We start from the raw sequence: 14,045 nt of genomic DNA, 5'->3' as shown, positions 1-14,045 counted from the left end.
GCCCTCCGACCCCAGCCATAACCACCGGGACTGGGGCGGAGTGAGTGGGGGGAGGGCGGGGGTTGGAGGAGGGTGGGAGGAGGGTGAGGGGAGGGTCAGGAAATCGAGGGGGGAGGAGGGGAGATGGAGAGTTGGGGTGGGGACTGGAGGGTAGGGAAGGAGGGATGGTGAGGGAGGGGAGGGTGAGGGGAGGAGAGGAGGAGGATGGGTTGAGTTGAGGGTGGGTGAGGGGAGGGTGGATGGGAGATGGGTAGAGGAGGGGAAGAAGGGTGAGGGGGAAGGGTAAGGAGAGGAGCTCCTCTCCCCCCTCTCCCCCCTCTCCCCCCCCTCTCCCCCCTCCGCCTGCTTACTCTCTCCTCCTCGCTCCTCAGGAGAAGTCGGAACCCCCGGTGCTCCTGGTATTCCTGGACGATCGGCTCGAGGTAGGAATTCTGCTTGTCCCTCCGTCAGACCACAACCCCGTCCCTCGCCGGGACAGGGCAGCACGTGTTGCCCACCCTCCCCGACCCGGGTGAGCCCCTGACGGGGCCGGGTCCCCCACCCACGGCCGGGCCCGGTGGGAACAGTGGAGCTCCCACTGATGACCGCTGAAGGACGGTTGGGGTTCGCCTGCATTCCCCGGGTTTTACCAGCCTAGCCCCTGCCCCGCCCCTGCCCCCTGTCCCCTGCCCCCTGTCCCCTGCCCCCTGCCCCCTGTCCCCTGCCCCCTGTCCCGGGCTTCCTGCCCTGGCTCCAGCCCCCTGAGCTGAATGTCCCCAAACACCCGTTGTCGAGCAGGGGCTGAACTGGTTCTGGTTGCTGCACCAACATGTCACCCTTGCACTGCCCTCTACAAGCAATGATTCGCTTCACTGAATCATAGTAAGTAGAGGAAGCCATTTGGCCCATTGTGTCCACACTGACCTGATCTCGCAGCCTATCCCCACCTCCCATTACTGGGCTGTCACCCCTGCAGTCACCACCTGATGGGGGCTCCTGTCCCTCCCCCCAGGCAGCGAATTCCAGACCCCCACCGTCTGGGGCTAACCCTCGCAACAGTCACTGTTCACTCTGCTCCCCACCCTCATGAGTTTATACACCTCAACAAAGTCTCCCCTCCGCCTCCTCTGTTCCAAAGGAAATGACCCCAGTATCTCCAACCTTCCCTCACGGCTACAGCTTCCCTGGTCCCTGCACATTCCCGTAACTTCCTCCACATCCCTCCAGTGCAGTCACCCCCCTTCCCCCCCCCACCGTAACGTGGCGACCTGCACCGTGGCGTAACTGGGCTGCGCAGTTCAGGGTTACCTCCCTCCTCTGACTGCGCCCTGTTGCTGCCTTTCAGTGATGACACGGACCTATCCTGATCCCTGGGCCCGTGGACGTGCGCTCCAAGGTCTCTCTTCTCTCCACATCCTAATATCCTCCCTGCTACTGGTGGCCTTGCCCTGACCCATCTCCCCAATACATCAACTAGGACATGCCAGTGAGTCAATAAAGACATGTCAGCCAACTTCTGCATGGCAAGATCCAGGGCACAGTGTGGTGATAACCAGATTATCTGTTTCCTGTGGGTGGGGGAGAATTATCAGCCCCAGGAGCCTGAGGAGCATTCCCAACGCTCCGTGAATGGCCTGCTCCATGCCCCGGGGGTGGGTTGGGAGGTGCAGGGACGTGCCAACAGGAGGGGTGGGGTACAACTACTGATCAGCCATGTGTCTCTGTCCCACAGTTACTGGCACCAGCAGAGGGTTCCAAGGACCCCCAGGACCTCCTGGCCCCCCTGGACCTCAAGGTGAGTTTCCCGGGGAGGGGTGGTCAGGGGCTGGCCTGTGAGCTCACCGAGGGGCTGAGTGTTGGCTCCACAACCCCGGGTTGGTGAACGCAGCCTGGACCTGCTGCATTTGCTGGGTTGTCCGCTGTGCCGGCAAAACCTCCTCCTCTAACGCTGCACGTTGTGGGAAGCAGACGACAAACTGCTGGAGGAACGACAGGTCAGGCAGCATCTGAGGGGCGAAGTGAACAGTCAATGTTTCGGGCGAGGCCCTTCCCCGGGACAACTGCTGCTTGACCCACTGACTTCCTCCAGCAGTTGGTTTGTTGCTCTGGCTTTTGTCTGCCGTCTCCTGGTTATGGGAACCACCTGTAAATCAGAAACCAGAACAGTTACAGCACAGAGGAGGCTGTTCAGCCCATCGGGTCTGTACCGGCTCCCCCAGCGTCTCCCCACAGCCTTGCAAATCCAAGTTACTTATCCAGCTCCCTTTAGAAAACGATACTTGAATCGAACCCACTTCCACCCCCCCCCCCCCCCAAACTCCTCGCTGTGGAAGTGTTCCCCTTGGGTTCTTCTGGGTCTATCGGCCACCCACTCACTATATGCCCTCTCTGACCCCTCCTCCACTGGGACAGTTTCTCTTGTCCACTTCCTGCACTCTTCACGATTGTACGCCCCTCCCGCTGATCCCTGCTCTGTCCAAGCAGAACAACCCAGTCGGTCCACAGCCCCTCCTCAGGGACCGTGCCAGTGAATCCCGCACCCCTCCCCCAGCCGGCTCCCCTCCCCCAGGCACCCTCCTCCCAGACGGGACCCCTTCCCTAAAGCCCAGACTGGACAGCAGGCTCCAACTGTGACCACACCAGGGTTTACTGAAGGTTCCCGATGAAGTTCTGGTAATCCGGGTTGCCTCTGCTTTCACTGAGCTCTCGGTGTACCCAGTGTCCCTGTGCCCTCCACACCTGAACCTTCGTCTCTTTCCCCCCCTCGCCCTACATTTCTCAGCATTAACTTCCACATGTCACTGATCCCGTTCCACCAGTCTGTCTCTATCCCACGGGTCACTGAAACATTGAGGCAGAGCAGTAGACATGGTCTACATGGACTTCAGGAAGGCTTTGACAAGGTCCCATGTGGTTGGCTGGTCCAGAAGGTTAAGGCACTGGGATCCAAGCATCGTGGGCATCCCTCAGCAGAGTTCCCAGTGCCAATTCTGGGGATCTCCACTGAACACTTTCTCCAGTTCGAAGCCCTCTTGGTACTGAGCTTGGCTACTGCAGCCTTCAATCCCAATGATGTGGAACCTTCTCAATGAACACATTCAGCCCCTCAGACCTTCACTACTCAACGGCACCGTGGCTGATCCACAACCCCATTTCCTGCCCTGCCCCTGTGATCCCTTCTGGTATCCAGACTTCCTTAAAGATGCCTCAGTCGGTAGATGGCTGTATGTGACAGGAGAACTGACAGAAGGTTCTAGATGCTGTAATGTCCAGTGTGCCTCTGGTGTTCAGTAATGTTGACTCTCCACAGCTGGTATCAGAGGAGTGTGTACAGTGCACCGTGTATGTCTGTCAGTCGATGGACGCTGTAATCTGTGGCCTGCCTTGCTCTAACAGCCTGTTCCCTCTGCTCCGTCCCAGGACCACCGGGGGATTCTGGTTTGGGCTCCAGGACCAACATCCGACAGGTAGTGATGGAGACCCTGCAGAGTGAGTACCACAGATCGAGGCGCAGTGGGGGCTGTGATCCAGGGACAAGGTTGACAACAGGCACTGTCACCTTGCTCAGGGTTCCCAGCGGTTGACCAGCGCACGGGCTGGCTCTGTTTGTCGCCACCTTGCGTCATGATGTGGGGGGGGGGGGGAGGTGTGAGAACAGAATTCTTTAGTGTGATCAGGAACGGGATCCCCAGGGAACAGACTCAGCAGGGACTTTGGGAATGGGATGTTTCCCGAGCTCTGGCACTAGTGAGGTGGTAGTCTGAGGGGAGAGAACTTTCACCCACTCAGAGCATGTGTGACGGGCCGAATGGCCTCCCCTGCTGATGGATTCCTCCAGGTCCCCTGGGAATCCACAGAGTCTGTACACAGAGTCCCACATCTCCTCTCAGGTGGGGGGGCTGGTGGGGGTGCGGGGGTGGGAGCAGTGTCTGGGGTGGGTATGGTGATAGGAGGCTCCTGTATGGGGTGGGGGTGTTGAGTCCAGAGGTTGGGGTGTTGTGTCAGGGGGTGGGGTGTTGTGTCTGGGGGGGGAGGTGGGTGTTGTTTGGGGGGTGTTTGGAGGGGTGGGGTGTTGTGTTGGGGGTGGGGTGTTGTTGCTGGGTGTTTGGGGGTGGAGTGTTGTTGGGTGGGTGGTTTTATGTTGGGGTCTTGTTGGGGGAACAGTGTTGTGTAGGGGTGGGGTGTTATTTGGGGGGGTTGTTGGGGGGGGTGGGGTGTTGTTGGGGGCGTGGAGTGTTGTGTTGGGGGGTGTTGTTGGGGGGTGTTGTTGGGGGGTATTTGGGTGTGGGGTGTTGTTGGGGTGTGTTTTGGGTGTGGGGTGTTGTTGGGGTGTGTTTTGGGGGTGGGGTGTTGTTGGGGTGTGTTTTGGGGGTGGGGTGTTGTTGGGGGTGGGGTGGGCACATTCCACTATGTGGGGGAAACACTGCTGGGGGCCTGGGTGCTGAGGGAGGGGGTTGGTGGAAGGAGACTCCCAAGGATTCTCACCGCTTGGTTGGGTGTTGCAGCCGAGGGTTTCCAGAGGTCAATTCCTGGCCCCCCAGGACCACCCGGACCCCCCGGACCCCAGGGGGAGCGCGGCAGCCTGGGACGGCTCCAGTACTCGGAGATTTCCAGCCACGTCGTCAACTATTTGAGGAGTAAGTGAACCGTCTGCTGAGGGCCTGACCCCTGGCCCCGACCCCTGGCCCTGGCCCCAATTGTAGCCCTGACCCCGGGGCCTGACCTCTGACCCCGGACCCCAATCTCAACCTCATGCCTGACCCCTGACCCTGAGCCTGCCACAGCCCTGGCTCCGGCCAGTCCCGGTCAGTCCCAAGACCACAGGGAGCTCCGCCTTCACCGGCTGGTCCGTCCACTTGGTGACTGCCCCCCTCACCCCCTTGGGCTGAAGGTGGGTGGTCACCACACCCTGCTCTGTCCATGCCGCCTGTACCCCGACTGTTCCCGACACAGGTTCTCCCCACACCCTCCCTCACTGCCCCCAACACCGGTGGGGTCTTGTGGTGCAGTACGAGGGATGGGGTCTGAGGGGTAGGATCCAGGGGTCCGAGGGCTGGGGTCTGAGGGGAGGGTTCTGAGGGCTGGGGTCCAAGGGGAGGGGTCCAGGGCTGTGGTCCAAGGGGAGGTGTAGGGTCCAGGTGTCCGAGGGGTGGGGTCCAGGGGTGGGGTCCATGGGTCTGTGGGTCATGTTGCATCCACCTTTGCAGCCTGTTTCTCTCTGTTCCAGATTCGGGGCTCAGTGTGGGAGAGCGAGGTCCTCCCGGACCACCCGGGCCTCCAGGGAGACTGTCGAGCGCTGACTTGACCATCTATCTGCAGAGTAAGTCCAGAGGTGGCTGCAAATATCCTCCCGGGCCCTGGGGAGCAGGGACAAACTTCCTCCCGAGCTCCAAGCCCCCGGGAGCAGGGACAAACAGCTAGAACACCAGAGTTGGGAACAAGGACTGAACACATCCTGACACCAACCATTCTGTACACAGTCCACAGCAAGGCTCACTGTGCCTGACCCCAGGAGTGTGTGGTGAGACAGTGCAGAGGGAGCTTCACCCTGTGTCTGACCCCGGGAGTGTGTGATGGGACGGCGTAGAGGGAGCTTCACCCTGTGTCTGACCCCGGGAGTGTGTGGTGGGACAGTGCAGAGGGAGTTTCACCCTGTGTCTGACCCCGGGAGTGTGTGACGGGACGGTGTGGAGGGAGCTTCACCCTGTGCCTGACCCCGGGAGTGTGTGATGGGACGGTGTAGAGGGAGCTTCACTCTGTGCCTGACCCCGGGAGTGTGTGACGGGACGGTGTGGAGGGAGCTTCACCCTGTGTCTGACCCCGGGAGTGTGTGATAGGATGAGATGGGGGGATCCTTCTGTGACACTGTACTCCCAGTACCTGGGATTCATTGACCATCTGCTCCCTGTACCCCACAGGTGAGGACGTCCAGCGATACCTGCGAGGACCCCAGGGACCCCCTGGAGCGCCGGGCCCTCGAGGAGATGGGATAAGTCATGCCGAGCTGGAGGCCTACGTCACAGATTACAGCAGAAGTAACGTTCGGCTCCAGTCTGGTGTTGTGGGTGAATGTGGAGGCAGAGTGAGAGCTTCGAGTGTGTGAACCTGGGCACCGTGTGCAAGTGTGAGCGCCAGTGTGACCAGTATGTGTGTAGGTGGGTCAGTGTGGGTCATTGTGTGTGTGTGTGGGTCTAGGTCAGTGTGTGGGTCAGTGTGTGTGTGTGTGCCTGTGTGTGTGCCTGTGTGTGGGTGTGTGTCAGTGTGTATGTGTGTCAGTGTGGGTGTGTGTGGGTATGTGTCTGGGTCAGTGTGTGTGGATCAGGGTCTGTGTGTGTGTGTGTGTGTGTGTGTGTGGATCAGGATCAGTGTGTGTGTGTGGGTCAGTGACCATTCCCAGCCGGTGCCCCTCTCAGTCCCGCTGGGTCTGTCCCCTGCTGCAGAGTGGGAGGTCACCCAGAGCCGGACCTCTGGTCACACCTCGCCCGGACCATCATTCTCCCCTGGCCTCCCCTCACCAGGAACCACCACCCCTACCTCCCTCGGAAAACTCTCCCTCCCTACCCCACTCCCGCTCCCCCCTCCCCACCTCACTCACCCCCCTCCCCACCTCACTCATCGATGTGCCCTCATGTGTTCCAGGTTGGGTGGCGGGATCGGGACGACCTGGACCCCCAGGACCCCAAGGACCTCCAGGCCCCCCAGGCTCCCTCTCGGTGACCGGGGATCTCTCCGTCCTGCTGCAGGGTGAGTTCTTCAGGGGTGGGGTGGAGGGGTTAGGGAGGGGGTGATCTTGGGGAGAGGTTGGAGGCAGGAGTGTGTGTGAGGTGGGGGGTCCTCAACCCACTGACCCGCCCATCCTGACGTTTCCCATCCACGGTGAGGACAGGTCAGTCGGTGGCTGGAAGGGAGAGAGGCTGACCTGGGGCATTCATCTGCTGTGATCCAGTGACTGACAGGAGAGGTTTGAGGGGCAGAATGACCTCCCTGCATTCTAACCCGGATGAAACAGCCTCTCTGATGGTCACAGTGACTGAATCGGTCAGTTGGGGTTGGTGGTCAATCCAAATCTCGCCCCAACAGAACCCCCACGTTAAAATCAATCTCTCCCCCCACCCTTCTCGAACCACCCTCTCCTCCCCCTCACCCCCAGAACCACCCTCCCTCCCCTTGCAGCCCCCCAGTACCGGAGAGTGTTAGGTTACGGTGGTCCGGGTGGGTTAGAGCAGGGGGCTGGAGGGAGCAGTCACACGTCCTGGAGACGGTCACCGCTGCATCTGCTGTGGTCACTCATGGCCCCTGAACATCGCACCTACCAGTGGGTGCCCAGATCTCTGTTACCCACTCCTCCCAACCCCAATTCTACCCCGTCTCCATCTGCCTCCCTCACCAGCTCTGACCCACCCCCCTGCTTTTGCTGTGGCATCAAGTTCCATGTTCTCCCCACTCTCAGGGACGGGTTTCTCTGTCATTTCCACTGTATATAGAACATTCCCTGTCAGTGTCCCCCACACACGGACACATCTCCTGTTGAATGTCTCTGGGAGGTTAAACTCCTCTCTGAATTGGATAATTATTGTCACACAAGATACAGTGAAAAGCTTTTGTTTGCCTGCCGTCCACACCGATCGTTCCAAAGACAAGAAACTGAGTCAGTTCAAAGGAAACCAGAATGCAGCAAGTAGTGTCCCAGCTACAGAGGATGTGCAGAGCAAGCAGACACTGAGGTGCACGGGCCACCACTAGGGAGATGGGAGATCAAGAGTCCATCTTTAGTACATGAGGGTCTGATAACAGCGGGGTAGAAGCTGTCCCTGAGCCCGGCGGGACGTGTTCTCAGGGTTTTGTATCTCCTGCCTGACAGGAGTGGGAGAGAGGGAGTGACCGCGGTGGGAGGGGGGAGGGGGGAGAGGAGGGAGTGACCGCGGTGGGAGGGGGGAGGGGGGAGGGGAGGGAGTGACCGCGGTGGGAGGGGGGAGGGGGGAGGGGAGGGAGTGACCGCGGTGGGAGGGGGGAGAGGAGGGAATGACCAGGGTGGGAGGGGGGAGAGGAGGGAGTGACGCGGTGGGAGGGGGAGGGGGGAGAGTGACCGGGGTGGGAGGGGGGAGGGGAGGAGTGACCAGGGGGGGAGGGGAGGGAGTGACGGGGGGAGGGGTCTGTGATTATGTCGGCTGCTCTCCCGAGGGAGTGGGTACTGTGGACAGAGTCAGTGGAGGGGAGAGTGCTGTGTGTGACGGACTGGGCTGTGTCTTGCCCCCTGCCCATGGCCCGTCCTGTACCGACCCCCCCCCCCCCACCCCGTCCTGTACAGACCCCTGTCCTGTGGGTGCCGCCTGCACCACTGCCGTCCCCATCCCCAGAACTGCCGGTGATCTGTAACTCCCTCTGCAGATGAGAACGTTCGGAGGTATCTGATGGGCCCTCCTGGCCCCCCGGGTCCACAGGGTCCAGCCGGGCGCCCGGGCTACGCGGAGAGTGAGAGAGTGACCAACATCCGGCTGGATTACAGGGACATCGTCGCCCGGCTGCAGGAGTACCTGAGGAGTGAGTGTGTGACAGGGGTCGCTGAGCAGGACTGACAGGAGACCCTGCGACTGGCACAGTGTGTCCGGGAGACCCTGCGGCCGGCGCGGTGGTGTGTCTGGGAGACCCTGTGGCCGGTGCGGTGGTGTGTCTGGGAGACCCTGTGGCCGGCGCGGTGTGGTCGGCGCGGTATGTCCGGGAGACCCTGCGGCCGGCGCGGCGGTGTGTCCGGGAGACCCTGTGGCCGGCGCGGTGTGTCCGGCCACACAGACCGTGGGCCGGGCTGGGATGTGCTGGGCTGGGAAGGGAAGATTACAGCTGGCTCAGAGGGCCTGGGTCACAGAGGGGCAGGCTCCACCCAGAGCACCCTGCCATCTCTTCGCTGGCCACAGGATGGATTTGGAGAGGGTGGAACTCAAACCCAGAGGATGGAGAGGGGACAGTTGCAGACTGGGACCCCACGACGTTCCAGGCAGGACCTCCGGCAGGTCTAAAGGTGTCAGGTGGAGCGAGAAGGGAGATGGGCCACAGCGGTCCAGAAGGGGTCGGGAATGTTGTGTGGAGCTAGGATGATCCTGGGAAATGGGAAATGAAGGTCCTCACAAGGAGCAGAGGGAACCTGGAACTCTCTCCTGCCTGGAATCTGTGCCCAGAAGGATGGAAGTGTCATTGGTCGGTGGGGTGGGGACTGAGAGCTGAGGACAGATGGTGGGGTATACAGTCACTAGCTGTGGAGCTGAGTGTGGATGGGGTCCCTGAGGTGTGGATGGGGTCCCCGAGGTGTGGATGGGGTCCCAGGGTCCCTGAGCTGTGGATGGGGTCCCCAGGGTCTGTTCTGGAGTGGGGAGCGTGGGGGGGGAGGGAAGCCACACGGTGACCCATGTTCCATGTGTGCTGTACCCATGCAGCAAACTGCCGGATCACCGTGGGTTTGTGGTTTTTTAACAGCTGCCTGTTCCTCTCCCTCCCTCAGGTTTCCGGGACAAGTCTCGGAGTACGTGGACCCCCTGGACCCCCAGGAGCGCCTGGGACACCTGGTTCTGTGTCCAGCAGTGAACTGTTGGCTCTGCTGCAGAGTGAGTACTGGTAGCAAATCATCACGTTGGACATATGTCCCCATCCCGGGGACCCCTGCCCCAGGGACCCCCCACGCCAGGGACCCCCGCGTTGGAACAGGACCCCCGCACCCAGGGTCCCACGGACCCCCACACCAGGGACCTACGGATCACCACCCCAGGGACTGTGAACCTGTACCCAGGGACCCCCGCACACATGGACCCCCACCCCAGGGACTGTGAACCCACACCCAGGGACCCCACCCCAGGGACTCCCAACCCAGGGACTGTGAGCCAGGGACCCCTGCACCCAGGGACTCCCACACCCCAGACCCAGGGACCCCCACCCCAGGGACTGTGAACCCCCACACCTCAGGACCCTGCACCTTAGATCATTGAACCTCAGGTTCCTTCATCGTCACAGGATCTGAACCCTGGCACTCCTTCCCCACCCTCCCAGCATGATGAACAAAAACAGAATCCCCAGACTCCAGGCCATATATGGCAGGACACGGGGTGTCCACTCTCCTCAGGCCGAGAGTGACCAGTCCTGGCCGCTGATGTCCATCTGACCAAGTGTCCACTCCTCAGGCCGAGAGTGACCAGTCCTGGCCGCTGCCCGTCTGACCCGGTGTCACTCTCCTCGGGCTGAATGACCAGTCCTGGCCGCTGATGTCCATCTGACCCAATGTCCACTCTGTTTGTTCTGATGTAGCTCATTTCACTCAGCTGGTCGGGCAGCAGCTGGAGGGAGAGATTTGGGTTGGTGACCTTTTGTCAGAGTGGGGAAAGTTATAGATGAGAAGTTTTGGGTCACAGGGAAGGCAGGGGGTCACTGGGAGTAGGAGGGCAGGTGCTGGGCAGGAGGAGGGGTCATGGGGAAGGCAGGGGGTCAGGGAGGCAGGTGCTGGGTGGGAGGAGGGATCACGGGGAAGGCAGGGGATCGGGGGGCAGGTGCTGGGCGGGAGGAGGGGTTGAAGATCTGTCCTTCAGCACCACTGTGTAACCTGCTGCTTTGATTTCAGGCTCAGAGTTCAGCGGGATGATCGGACAACCTGGTCCCCCTGGACCACCAGGTTTACCAGGACCCATTGGACCTCCCGGTCTCGGAGGAGGGAACCTCCGCGTGGAAGATGTTGTCACCTACATTCAGAGTAACTCAACTTCTTGCACGCTTAGGAAACTTTCTGTGGTCTGTGTTGTATCGCGCGGTGCGCCAGAGGTGACTGTGGCCGAGGGCTGGTGTGTGAGGCAGCACGCAGACCCAGCCCAGACCCTGGCACCCTGGCACCCCTCAGCTGGTGTCAGACCCTTCTGTGTCGGGCAGGGAACTCTCCGCGGCTGCAATCGGTTTCCGTGCTCACTGCCCTTCGTTGTTCCAGCTTCTAACCTCTTGTGTGTCTCCAGATTCAGGATACAGTGTGAGAGGCCCTCAGGGTCCCCCCGGACCTCCTGGGCCCCCAGGAAGCAGGTTCGATTCCCAGGACCGTCAACAACTCAAGAGCGAGATTATCGATTATTTCTCAAGTAAGTTTTGTTTTGAGTGTTGATGAGAGTTGCTGCCAGCTAAGGCAGCCTTGCGTTCCCATGGGATCCGGTGCAATACTGGGGTGGTGCATCCTGACTGAGGCCAGGAGTCGTTCCGGGGCTGAGACAGGAATGCTGAGGGTGACCCGACTGATGGCTGGATGTTGGCTCCGTATCCGTCGACACTGACCAATCCGCCCTTAGTCGGCGCTCCCGTTTTCCTGGGGTTCCCTCAGTGTGTGTGGCCATGTTGTGTGTTCTGGGCTGGGTCCCCTGTGATGATCTCTGGAGTATCCAAGGTATTGCTGCCTTTGGTTGCACATCATGAACATGAGAGAGTCCTGATGCTGGGTCTCCACCCGAAACGTCACCTTCCACCTTCCACCTTCCACCTCCACAGACACTGCTCGACCCGCTGAGTTTTAGTTCCAGATTCTAACATCTGCAGCATCTGTTGTCTACAGTAGGCCATTCAGCCCTCTCACTCTGACCTTTCATCCTGGGCCACTTCCCTGCGCTGACCCTTGATATCCAGAGATCAGTCGAACCTGCTCAGTGATTGGGTTGTCACTGCCCTTTGGGGGAGCGGATTCCAACCACTGAGCACTCTCCCTAAGAAGTTCCTTCCCACCGGACACCCTGAGCAAGTCCGGCATCTTGCCTCTGAACAGCTGGAGCTGTCTGTGCATCTTGCCTCGTGGCCTCGTTCCCTTTGTTGTGGTCCTGCCTTGTGTTTCTCAGTCCAAGGTACAGAAGGTTTTCGTTATCGGTTATCGACAGTCCGCAACTCTCTGCCTGCCACACTGATACATTGACCGGTGGCTGCTTCTGAAGTCTGGTTCAATGTACCATGTGGGATATGCAGCGCAGAAACGGGCAGTTCCAACCAATCGGTCCGTGCTCCTCATCTAAAGCCTGACCTTCAGTCCCTGGACCAATAGGAGGAGGTGGCAGATAAATGCGTGGCTGAGAAGCTGGTGCAGGAGGGAGGGTTTTAGATTTCTGGATCATTGGGATCTCTTCTCGGGAAGGTGGGACCTGTACAGAGAGGACGGGTTACACCCGAACCAGAAGGGGGCCAATATCCTTGCAGCGAGATTTGCTAGGGTGGTACAGGAGGGTTTAAACTAGTTTGTGAGGGGGAAGGGAACCGGAGGAGTAGGTCAGAGGAAGAAGGGGATGGGGAAAAGTTAGATCAAACAGGTAGAGAGGCTTTGGGGAAGGAGAAGCAGAATACAGGCTATAAAAGTAGTAAGGTAGATGGACTGAAGTGTGTTTACTTAAATGCAAGAAGTGTCAGGAATAAGGGAGTTGAACTGAGGGCTTGGATAAGTATGGGGGACTATGATATTGTGGCTATTACTGAGACGTGGCTGATGTCAGGGCAGGAGTGGATATTGAATATTCCTGGTTTTCGGTGTTTTAAGAGGGATAGGGAAGGGGGGAGAAGAGCAGGAGGGGTGGCGATACTGGTCAGGGACACTGTTACGGCTGTGGAAAAGATGGATGTTGTAGAAGGATCATCTATAGAGTCCGTATGGGTGGAATTAAGGAACAAGAAAGGAGCAGTTACTCTACTAGGAGTATTCTATAGGCCCCCCGGTAGCGGTAGAGATATAGAGGAGCAGATTAGCAGGCAGTGTTTGGAGAGAAGCAGAAATAACAGGGTTGTTATAATGGGAGACTTCAACTTCCCAAATATAGACTGGAACCTGCTTAGTGCCAAAGGTTTGGATGGGATGGAATTTGTTAAGTGTGTCCAGGAGGGATTCCTGACGCAGTATGTTGACAGGTCGACTAGAGGGAATGCCATGTTAGATCTAGTTTTAGGAAATGAACCGGGACAGGTGAATGATCTATTGGTGGGTGAGCATTTGGGGGACAGTGACCATTGCTCCATAACCTTTAAAATTGTCATGGACAGGGACAGGTGCTGAGAGGACAAGAGGTTTTTCAATTGGGGAAGGGCTAACTACGAGGCTATAAGGAGAGAACTTGGGAGTGTAAATTGGGATGTCCTTTTTGAAGGAAAATGTACCATGGAGATGTGGTCGATGTTCAGGGATCTTATGCAGGATGTTAGAGATAAATATGTCCCGGTGAGGCAGAGAAGGAATAGCAGGGTGAAGGAACCGTGGGTGACGAGAGAGGTGGAACGACTAGTTAGGGAGAAGAAGGTAGCGTATGTGAGGTATAAGCAGCAAGGTTCAGACAGGGCCCGTGAGGAATATAGGGTAGCAAGGAAGGAACTTAAGAAAGGGCTGAGGAGAGCTAGAAGGGGACATGAAAAGGCTTTGGCTAGTAGGGTTAAGGAAAATCCCAAGGCCTTTTTCAAGTATGTGAAGGGTAGGAGGATGGCTAGGGTGAAGGTAGGTCGGATTAAGGACAAAGGTGGGAGAATTTGCCTGGAGGCGGCAGAAGTGGGAGAAGTTCTCAATGAGTACTTCTCTTCGGTATTCACCAGGGAGAGGGGTCTTGATGATGCGGAAGGGAGTGCTGGTAGGGGTAATGTTCTCGAGGTTGTTGAAATCAAGAGAGAGGATGTGTTGAAGTTGTTAAATGATATTAAGACAGATAAATCTCCGGGGCCCGACGGGATTTTCCCCAGGCTGCTTCGAGAGGCTAGGGAGGAGATTGCTGAACCGCTGGTAAGGATCTTTGAGTCCTTGTTGTCCACGGGGGTGGTGCCAGAGGATTGGAGGGTTGTGAATGTTGTCCCCTTGTTCAAAAAAGGTAATAGGGATAGGCCAGGGAATTATAGACCGGTGAGTCTCACGTCTGTGGTGGGTAAGCTGTTAGAAAGGATTCTAAGAGATAGGATTTATGAACACCTTGAGAATCATGGACTGATTAGGGACAGCCAGCATGGCTTTGTGAAGGGAAGATCTTGCCTCACAAGCCTGAAGTTCTTTGAGGAGGTGACCAGGAAGAGGGCAGTGTGGTGGATGTGGTTTACATGGATTT

At 58.7% G+C, this 14,045-nt stretch overlaps 1 protein-coding gene across 1 annotated transcript in view; it reads left to right on the top strand.

Annotated features, from left to right (window-relative positions):
• LOC127576419 (collagen alpha-1(XVII) chain-like) overlaps positions 1–14,045 on the top strand; it is a 39,711-nt gene that overhangs the window by 14,804 nt on the left and 10,862 nt on the right. The window contains exons 18-28 of the mRNA XM_052026931.1: positions 372–422; positions 1,712–1,774; positions 3,400–3,468; positions 4,485–4,616; positions 5,207–5,299; positions 5,898–6,014; positions 6,619–6,723; positions 8,368–8,522; positions 9,476–9,575; positions 10,580–10,708; positions 10,962–11,081. Of these exons, the coding sequence (XP_051882891.1) occupies positions 372–422; positions 1,712–1,774; positions 3,400–3,468; positions 4,485–4,616; positions 5,207–5,299; positions 5,898–6,014; positions 6,619–6,723; positions 8,368–8,522; positions 9,476–9,575; positions 10,580–10,708; positions 10,962–11,081 (1,134 nt within the window). The remainder of the gene's footprint in view (positions 1–371; positions 423–1,711; positions 1,775–3,399; positions 3,469–4,484; positions 4,617–5,206; positions 5,300–5,897; positions 6,015–6,618; positions 6,724–8,367; positions 8,523–9,475; positions 9,576–10,579; positions 10,709–10,961; positions 11,082–14,045) is intronic.

The sequence above is a fragment of the Pristis pectinata genome, chromosome 12, assembly GCF_009764475.1.
Source record: "Pristis pectinata isolate sPriPec2 chromosome 12, sPriPec2.1.pri, whole genome shotgun sequence".
NCBI classification, from domain to species: domain Eukaryota; kingdom Metazoa; phylum Chordata; class Chondrichthyes; order Rhinopristiformes; family Pristidae; genus Pristis; species Pristis pectinata.
Note: the sequence above shows the minus strand (reverse complement) of the source record. Positions and strands in the feature narration are given on the sequence as shown.